We start from the raw sequence: 10180 nt of genomic DNA, 5'->3' as shown, positions 1-10180 counted from the left end.
CCCTACCTCAATCTGCCCTAGCTACTCCCCAATCATGCCAAAAGCCTACCCATGATCCACCAAAATCTGCCCACCACCATACAAGCCCCTCCCTTTTTCATAACACACAAATTCTGCTTTTCTATCTTGGAGCTCTCCTCTGCCATGGAAACCCTGACTGTAGCACCCCCTGTACTATGCCCTGTATCACACTGATGGTGGCCCTAGATGTATCTTTATCACTATAAAAGCCTTTCTAACAATAATAAAAAATATTACTGTACATTACACTCTGCTCCCACCTGCCTGGCTTGCTCTAGTTCTGGAGAGGGGGAATGGGAATTGAGGGTGGGAGGGTAGCTGTGGAGAGAGTGGGGACAATGGTAATGGGGTGCAAGTACATCTTGGCTTGGCACTGTTCCTGGCACAAACCCAACTATGTATAACCAAATCCATGACTGGCAGCTGCAGCTCTGACACCTGCTATTGGGGAATTGCTAATATCTTCAGCCAATCAGGTGCTTGCTGTCCTCCAGGTGAAGGTGATTGGTCACCTGCTTAACTGCATAGCTAGAGATTAAAGCCTTTTACCTGCTCTCTCTGTAAGTACTTTTAATGTAAATATTACCTTTTTTTTATATCTAATAAATACATGTGGGTGGAATGGTACATTTTAGGGCATTGTCCATAGGTAAGTATTAATAGCAGTAAATTTATACTTATTTCCAGAAGGAACTGGTAACATTACTTAATGAAGTTTGATTTAAATGGTAGCAACATTTTCTGCTAGAGTGAACAGGAAGGTGAATTAATATATAAAGTTGAATAAAATATATAAAGCTACTGGTAGTATGGAATTATCATTCAAGGACACTGCACATCTGGATGTTATATTAAATAAGAATTTTCTGTGGATCACTACGAAACTGTTTTACACAATTTATTTTGTTTTTATTCAGAGATCTGAAGCTTGAGAATTTGCTGATGGACTGGGATGGATTTGTCAAGATTGTGGATTTCGGCCTCAGCAAAAACAGTAAGTTATACGCTTATAATTTTGTTGCATTCATTAAATACATTTAATTTTACTGGTATATAATCTGCTTTCAGATGGTCTAATTCCATGTTTGTGTTACTTTTAAATATACCTGTACATGTAACTGGTGAATATGTTAAAGTGGGTGTTTACTGAAAGCAAGTGGTTATGGGAAGTCTCTTATACATTATGAGTCCAATATCTGCAGTTTCCTTACAGTGGTTATATTTGTGTTTAAGGATTTGGATACAGCAGTCGCACAAAGACCGAGTGCGGCACAAGAGCTTACATGGCCCCCGAAATCTACATGAATATCGGATATGGCATGGCGGTTGACTGGTGGGCCCTTGGAATCGCCATATATGCTATGCTCATGTATGAGGTAAACACAATTCCTATGTCATCACCTACATTGGGGAAGAATTGCAATTTTAATAGGAATTTCATAGTGTAATTTAACAAAGCCTACATGGAAATGCTTATGGTGAAACACTGATATATTCATTAAGCACAACTTCTTTTTTTATTATCGTCTGGGATCCGGTGAGGCTGGTGCTGACGAGGTTAAAGGGCACCCCTTCTTTAGAGTAACTTTCTATTGTACTTGTCTTGAATTACAGACAGAAATGTGCTAATGAATACTGTACTAATAAATCCTCAAAGTTTCATTGTTTTTTATAACTTCATCTTTACTTCTTCTGTATTATATACAGTAGATGCATTATACTCACTTGTTCCACCAATTCTAGAAGTTTTTTGGAATAGATACTCATTGTATAATATGACCTTTCTTTCAGGATATGGACTGGAAAAATCTTAAAAACAGAAGAGTGAGGCCTCCATTTGTGCCAGCCAACCAGGGCCATCTGGAGAGCTTAATGCAACCTGAAGCCCGAGCTCCAGCACTGACACTTCCCATCTGTAGAGATAACATCAGAGCAGCAAGAGGCTTTCAGCAAATTTGATTTTACACCTTAAAGACCATCAGATCAAAGGACGGAATGAATTGGGTTGGTGGAGGGCCAGTCCATATTCTCATAATAAGTGCCAGCCATTTAAACCAAGCTCCAGCATTAACATCACCAGCTGCAGAAATGCCATCAGAGCTGCAAGAGGATTTGATTATAAAGAAGACTGACCATCAGATAAGTGAAGAGAGTTTGGAGGGACAATTAATATCCAGTCCCGGTATATGATGTATTACGTGTGCCATCTAAACAAGTTCTGATTGAGAAAGCTAATAATGTAATCTTCTAGATTTTGCAGGTTGTTCCAAAATTTAAAAAATCAAGTAAGATCTCGCACCAAGGTAAGAAACTATTACATTTTATACCAACAATTTCCAATTGGCTCTCCTTTACATTTGTTCAATTTGCTTTTTAGGGAGGCTGCGGTTACCCACCTTAGAAGATATCAAGAAGAAGCTATTGATGATGGATTCCATCTTTCACCCACCCTGAGGTATGAAAAGTATATTTAATCCTTCCATTGCCAGAGGGCATGACTCTCCTGTTTGATAAAAACAGTTAGAAGAGTCTTACTGATAATGTATGGCAATAGTATTCCTTTAACAGATAGTATATAACAAATCTACAATTTAAAACAACACATTTTTTCTGCCTTCTAAACTTAATCAACTCATACTTGCCCTTTAGATGTAATATCTACTGTGAATCTGTTTTGCAGATGTGAGGCGGAGCGAGGAAACTCAGTTCAGCAAAGAAGATTGTGATCTCCATGCTAAATATTCTACAAAGCTCTATTCGGAAGCTGTCAAGAAAAGAAGCTGCATCCATTACTGCCAAGCACTAACTAATCTACTGTAATACCAAGAGACTCCATCATGTACATGTAATATTAATTGTATTAATAACAAATAAAAAAAAAAAGGAATGATTGCTGCATTTATTAGGGATTTTGGACAGAGACATTAGCCACAGAGAGTAAAAATTGTCAACATATAACGGTTGACAACGCACAGCACACATCAAAACCAGCACAGTGTGGTGTCAAGGTCCAAACAACAGTAACACACAGCCAGAACAGATACCAATAAAAAAAGTAAAGGTTGGAGGCCACCGGATTTTAAGGGATCTTGGTTATTGGGAAATCCTTGAATCAAGGATTTGGTTTGGTTTTACCTTTTAATAGAATTTGGGGTTTGGCTGAACCTTTAAAATCATGTGACTTTAAAGCCCTGAACAACTGAATGAGCTTTAAATGATATTAGGTTTCTTTCATTACGGTACTCAAGACCATAGATCTGGTACATCCCTACTTAGTTCTAAGATTGCCAGGGGGTATACCAATAAGGGAAGCTGACCTTAGGAATGTTGGGTGGGGCAGAAATATAACGGTCCCATTAGGGTCATTGCTAAAGAGCAATTTAAAAATGTTTGCTAAACACTTTGCATGCTGGTCTGTGGCAGTGATATTGTGCTGCGGCTCTGACAGTAGCGATTATTGCAATCCCAGGTGTCTGCACTAAGAAAACTATCAGAGAGAGCTGCTCATATACTGCTAAAAGGGCAAACCTCATATGACTGCAAAGGACATGCAGGAAGGTTTGGCTGATACAGACTGTTATTATTTTCTACTTGCAATTGTTTCAACCTATTGATTCTTGCAGTAGTTGTAATAGACAAGGGGTGACATTTGCTTTAACCAATCATCATTTTTCACCCATGAACTTTATTTTCAGTTACATTTATTGAGTACATTTTGGATGTTGGATGTTTTTTAAAGTGGTGTAATTTTTTTTACTGGGAAGGTGAGTAACTTGTTAGATATTGTTGGCCAGAGATTAATCTGGAAGGCTGATCAGTGGGCCCTATTATCTCTGAAATCCATTTGGCTGCTTTTAAAGGGGTAGTTAACTTTTAGTATGGTATAGAATGGCTCATTCTAAGCAACTTTTTATTGCTGTTTTTTTTAATTATTTGCCTTCTTCTGACTCTTTCCAGCATTCAAATAGGGTTCATGGACCCCTTATAAAAACAAATGTCATGTAAGGCTACACAAATATTGTCATTTCTACTTAATAGCAACCTGTCAGGGCCCGAAGGCGCAGTTTGTAGTGTGGACCAAGGAGGAAGCAATCAAGACAAACACCGTTCGAGGTACAAGGGATCAGGCAGAAGAATCGTCGGTTCAGGCAAAGGTCGGTCCAGGCAGCAAGATATCGTGGTTGGGATTTCGGGCGAAGGTCGAGAATCAGGAAAGCATTCTTCAATAGTACACCCAGGAACTCAGGATAGAAGAACCTATTCTCGGGCGCTGAGAGAACCTTCTGGCGTCTTTAAATAGGCAGGATTTTGCGCCAAAACGTGCCAGATGACGCAATAGGATGTGCGGCAATTTGCGTGCAGACGCAGCACGTTTAGTCGCCAGCGTCAATACGCCGGCGTCACGCTGGCATCCGATGGCCGTGTGGCCTCCTCTGGGCGCCGCCATTTTGAGGACGGCCAGAACTCCTTACTGATCCTGCAAACTGGAGAGCTTAATAAAAAATGAAAAGCAATACCAAATTGTCTCACAATATAATTCTTTACATCATACTAAAAGTTAATTTAAACGGATCCTGTCATCAGAAAACATGTTTTTTTCAAAACGCATCAGTTCATAGTGCGACTCCAGCAGAATTCTGCACTGAAATCCATTTCTCAAAAGAGCAAACAGATTTTTTTATATTCAATTTTGAAATCTGACATGGGGCTTGACATTTTGTCAATTTCCCAGCTGCCCCTGTTTTTTTTCCCATGACATTATCCCTTTAAGGATGAACAACCCCTTTAACCACAGGCAATCCTTCAATATGGATATTGAACCTGTAATGGAACCGGTTATTGAGTTATGTATAGTGCAACACATCCTTAACAAGTTATACTCTCTATTTAAACAGCACCTGCTAGGTTTTAGAAGCTGCAAAAAAAGAGGTGCTTTTGGTTGATGACTATTTAAGGGTTGGCTACAGGGGGTCACCATCTAGTAACTTTGTTCAACATCTTTGCAAGACTAAGACTGTGCACATGCTCAGTGTGGTCTGGGCTGCTTAGGGATTGTCATAAACAAAGCTGCTTGAGTTCTGCATGGCTGGGAAGTAAGGCGGCGGCTCCCCCTGCTGTACATAAGTATGATTGTTTCCCTGCTCAGCAGTTAGGGACCGTCTGACAATTCCTATCCACAGCAGTAAATGAAGGGAGAATTTCACTGCATACAGTCAGGTTTCTTATAAAAACAGTAAAAAATGTTTTAATTAAAGTATATTGGAGATAGGTTTCTTTTTCATTAAAGAAAGTAAAAATGGGATTTTATTTTTTTGCCATTACATGCCCTTTATAATAAGAGGCTTTTTGGCAGGGAGCCCAGAAAACTCAGCAGCTGCACTTGTATACTTTTGTAACAATTTAAGATAAGCAAAGATACAATTGTAGAACACTTACAACATTGCACTAAAACTCCCAGAAAACGTTCATAACCTGCCAAATTTTGTAAAATGGACATGGTACTTTGGTGGCCATAAAACAGGTGAGGTCAAAAAAATGTCGCCACTCTGTGCACAGAATTGCCAGGAAACCTGCATCACTTCACAGTTGGGACCAGAGGAAAAGACATGTAAAAACATTTACTTTTAGTTAATTTCACACAATATTGTTTTCTAAATTAGTGGTGCCTACAAATTATGAAAACTTGGCCCTTGTTTGTACATAGGGTTGGCACCTGGCCGGTATTTTACCGGCCTGGCCTGTAAAAATGATGGCTGATCCCAATGTTATTAATAAGGAAAAAAAGATAAATATTTTTTTCCAGAAAAGGTGTCAACCTTATTTGTAACTTTGTTAAACATCTTTGCAAGACTAAGGGGCAGATTTATCAAGGGTCAAATTTCGAAGTAGAAAATACTTTGAAATTCGACCTTTCAAATTGAAAAACTTCGACTTCGAATATTAAGGTCGAAGTATTTCTCAGTAAATTGGCCATCCTGCGATCGAAGGAAAATTGTTCGATCGAACGATTAAATCCTTCGAAATGAACGATTCGAAGGATTTCCGCGATCGATCGAAGGATATTCCTTCGACCTCTAAAGACTTAGAAAAATGTTGTAGAAGGTCCCCACAGGCTAACACATGACTTTGGCAGTTTTAAGATGGCGAAGTATTGATGTCGAAGTTTTTTTAAAGAGACAGTCCTTCGATTTTCGAAGTCGTAGGATTTTACGAAGTCGAACTATACTATTTTTTCCAGAAAAGGTGGCAAACTTATTTGTACACAGAACGGGTAGGTTTGCCACCTGGTGGTGAAAATGATGGTTGAAAAAAAGATAAATATATAGGAAGGCCGTGCTTTTTTTTTCCAGAAAAGGTGGCAACCCTACTAATGAGGGGCAGGTACTATTGGCAACCAGGAAGCAACATGTTTCCTCCCTGGCACAAGTAGAAACAATAAATGAATACTGATAAAGAATTAGCAGCAGGGCAGTGTCAGCTATTGGAAAAGCTCCAGCCAGCACAGAACACAACCTTTTTTAACCCTGACAAACGTAGGATCTGCAAGAACCGAAAATAAAACGTATGAGCACACTAGACAGCTTGCATTTTTGCGACAACGCCGTACTCCGTCCTCTTCTCAAGGCGACTACGTGGAACGTCGCCGCGCTTCTAGACGTGCGGTGTGACGTAATAATCTCGCGATATGAGATTGGTGATCTCTGGATTAGCTCTCCGGAAGGACCCAAGGAGCTACGTGAATTAAAGGGAAAAAAGCAGGGCTCCGGGACTGCGGGTTGTGTAAAGAAATTCGGGAGTGTCCCGGGTAAAGCAAGACTGTTGGGCGGTATGAATTATTTATACGTGTGGCTATTAGTATGTCTGGGGACGCACTGTGACGCCTTTGATTCTGATTTGGCAGTTTAATAACAATAACACTGTTTTCGCAGATTTTTTTTTTAATCAGAAAAACAGGTTTATTTTATATCACTATTCATTGCACGTGCCTGTGTGGAAATCATATGTACAGTCGTGTGACTCCCTTGACATGTAATTCTCTCTCTCTCTGTCTGATGATTACAACCTGTCACGTGATCAGATCAATTCTATGAGAGAGAGAGAGAATTAATATGTTAAAAGGATTCTGTCATGGGAAAACAAAACTTTTTGTTTTTGACAAAATTCATCAGTTAATAGTGCTGTGCCAGCAGAATTCTGCACTGAAATCCTTTTTTTCAAAAGAGCAAACAGGAGACAGGAGGCTAGACGTATCACCATATTCCCAGGTGCCCCTAGTCATGTGACTTGTGCTCTGATAAACGTCAGTCACTCTTTACTGCTGTACTGCAAGTTGGAGTGATGTCATCCCCTCCCTTTCCTCCCAGTAGCAGAACACTGGGAGGGTAACCCCATAACAGCTCCCTGACACAAGATAGTTCCTTGTATGTATAGTTCTCAATGGTAAAAATCCAAGTCCAATGCGACTCATTGAGTTGGAGAAACAATACATTAACTGAAAGCAGTTCCTTTAAGTGCTGGCTCTTTCTGAAAGCACGGGATCAGGCACAATGACCTGAGATAGCTGCCTACACAACAATATGACATCTAGAAAAAATACACTTGCTGGTTGAGGAATAAAATGTTATATGGTAGAGTGAATTATCTGCAGCATAAACCATGTAACTACACCATAAAAATCATGACCGAATCCCTTTAAAGGGCATGATCACCTCCTTTAAGATGTCCAAAAGTAAAGAACTCATGCGATTTTAAAATTTTTCTAAATGATGTTGGTTTTTTCAGAAGTGTTACCAAGATATTTAGCTTTTTAGTAGGGATGCACCGAATCCAGGATTCGGTTCGGGGTTCGGCCAGGATTCGGCCTTTTTCAGCAGGATTCGGATTCGGCCGCATCCCTACTTTTTAGCTCCTATTTGTCAGTCCTGAACAAATCACCAGTTCACTGGACTGTTTGCTTTCCCACTTTTGTCTGAAGGTGAACATCCCTGTTAATATAATAAAGCTCTTCAGTCAGGGAAGTACAACTTAAGGGAACAGTAACATCAAAGTGTTTTAAAGTAATAAAAATATAATGCAGTGTTGTGCTGCACTGGAAAAACTGGTGTGTTTGCTTCAGAAACACTACAATTGTACACTTTCATTTTTTGGTGTTACTGTTCCTTTTAATACTGAAGATAAAAGTTGTCCGGTATGAACCATCTGCATTGCTCAGTGCACACAGATTGGGGAGAACAGCTGCAGGGGTCACTGTGCTACAAAGTCTGATTATCTGGGGCTACATAATCATATTGTGGTTTGCAGCAGGATAGTCATACATAAAAATATCTCTTAACATAATTGTGTCTTTAGACAAAGCGCACAGAGAGATTACATTAAACAATTAAACTGTGTGCCAAACTGCTAATCCTTTGTGTGTCACTTTTGTTTTTTTCAGGTCTAGCTGAACGGCTCTTGTTGCAACCATGGCTGGAGTATCATTGAAGAGAGAAGGACCCCAGTTTATTAGTGAAGCTGCAGTACGAGGGAACGCTGCAGTGATGGACTATTGTCGAACCTCTGTGTCTGCCCTGTCTGGGGCCACTGCTGGGGTCCTGGGTTTAACTGCTTTATATGGCTTCATCTTTTACTTCCTCGCCTCTTTCCTGCTGTCGCTTTTGTTAGTTTTAAAGTCTGGACGTAAGTGGAACAAATATTTTAAAACCAGGAAGCCGCTGTTTACAGGCGGTCTCATCGGTGGCCTGTTCACTTACGTCCTTTTCTGGACCTTCCTTTACGGCATGGTGCATGTGTATTGAAGCCTGCCATGTGGTTCTGTTACCTGGAATTGTTCTTTTTAACGGAATACAAGGACCTACACTGAACACGAGGATCTCTCTTTTAAAACCCTGAACCTGCTGCTTGGTTCCTGTTAGTAACTTATATGGATCATATGTGTAAATGATCTCTAATTAAATCTGTTGTACACATCAAGAATGCTTTCAATTAGGGATGCACCGAATCCAGGATTCGGTTCGGGATTCGGCCAGGATTCGGCCTTTTTCAGCAGGATTCGGATTCGGCCGAATCCTTCTGCCTGGCCGAACCAAATCCGAATCCTAATTTGCATATGCAAATTAAGGGCAGGGAGGGAAATCGCGTGAATTTTTGCACAAAACAAGGAAGTAAAAAATGTTTTCCCATTCCCAACCCTAATTTGCATATGCAAATTAGGGTTCGGTATTCGGCCAAATCTTTCGCAAAGAATTCGGGGGTTCGGCCGAATCCAAAATAGTGGATTCGGTGCATCCCTACTTTCAATGAATGGAAAAAGTAATTGAGCACATATTAAAGTTATAGGATATATTTTCCAATCCAGTATAGCTGGCATAAATATGGATCAATTCAATCAACCCATACTGATGAGTGGGAATCATTAAAGGAGACATTTTGTGTAAAAAATAAGAATGTATCACTGCATTATACTCATTTAGATATAGAACAATTGTGCTTAAAAATGTTTCAGGCTGATTTATTGAATATTTCTGCAAAAACCCTAATAATCCTTCCCATCTGTTCCTCTTCCTGCTCCCTGAATTCCCAGGCTGTGCAGGGGAGCCGTCGGCACTCCACTCACTGCACTGTCAGACAGAAACCAATCAGCAGCTAGCAGGACCTGATAGGGAACTGAAGACTGTCTTTGCTTGTGTGACTGCAGAGCTGTCATTGGCTGTCACCCTCCTACTGTGCTTCTGGCAGGGACTGTTAGGACACGCCCACCCCTGATTTGAAACAGGAACTAGTGAACATCTATAGGAAGCTCTAATAAAGGGGCTATTTTTAAAGAAAAGTTAATTTTTAGCACCATATTAAAGCAACACCATATTTTACTCAAAAATGAGGGTTTTTCCATTTATCCTATGTCTCCTTTAAGGTGGCTTGATGTGTATTTTGGGCTAAGCAATAAAATGTATTGGCCTATGTCTATAAAGCTATGCATACATTACAGGTCCACTTTGCATTTCATATATTGTCCCTTCCCCCCCCCCTCATATTTACACATCACAGGTGGCCAAAAAGAAAACAACAAAGTCCATTGTTTGCATTGACTTCAAAAGGCTTGTTAGTGTTTGCCTCTATAAAATACACATGATATACAACAAGCTATAATTCTATACATATA

At 39.9% G+C, this 10180-nt stretch overlaps 1 protein-coding gene across 2 annotated transcripts; it reads left to right on the top strand.

The window, feature by feature from the left end:
* Window positions 1–6656: 6656 nt before the first annotated feature.
* On the top strand, window positions 6657–9895 carry emc6.L (ER membrane protein complex subunit 6 L homeolog). 2 transcript variants are annotated; one of them, XM_018244684.2, is made up of 2 exons: window positions 6657–6826; window positions 8456–9895. In XM_018244684.2, the coding sequence occupies exon 2, from the start codon at window positions 8484–8486 to the stop codon at window positions 8814–8816; it is 333 nt and encodes a 110-aa protein (XP_018100173.1). In that variant the 5' UTR covers window positions 6657–6826; window positions 8456–8483; the 3' UTR covers window positions 8817–9895.
* Window positions 9896–10180: the final 285 nt, after the last annotated feature.

The sequence above is a fragment of the Xenopus laevis genome, chromosome 2L (genome assembly GCF_017654675.1).
Source record: "Xenopus laevis strain J_2021 chromosome 2L, Xenopus_laevis_v10.1, whole genome shotgun sequence".
NCBI lineage: Eukaryota > Metazoa > Chordata > Amphibia > Anura > Pipidae > Xenopus > Xenopus laevis.
The sequence above is the reverse complement of the archived record's forward strand: the minus strand, read 5'-3'. Positions and strand labels throughout refer to the sequence as shown.

Excerpts from the sequence above, each read along its gene's own strand:
- emc6.L (XM_018244684.2), top strand. The coding sequence starts at position 8,484 with ATGGCTGGAGTATCATTGAAGAGAGAAGGACCCCAGTTTATTAGTGAA.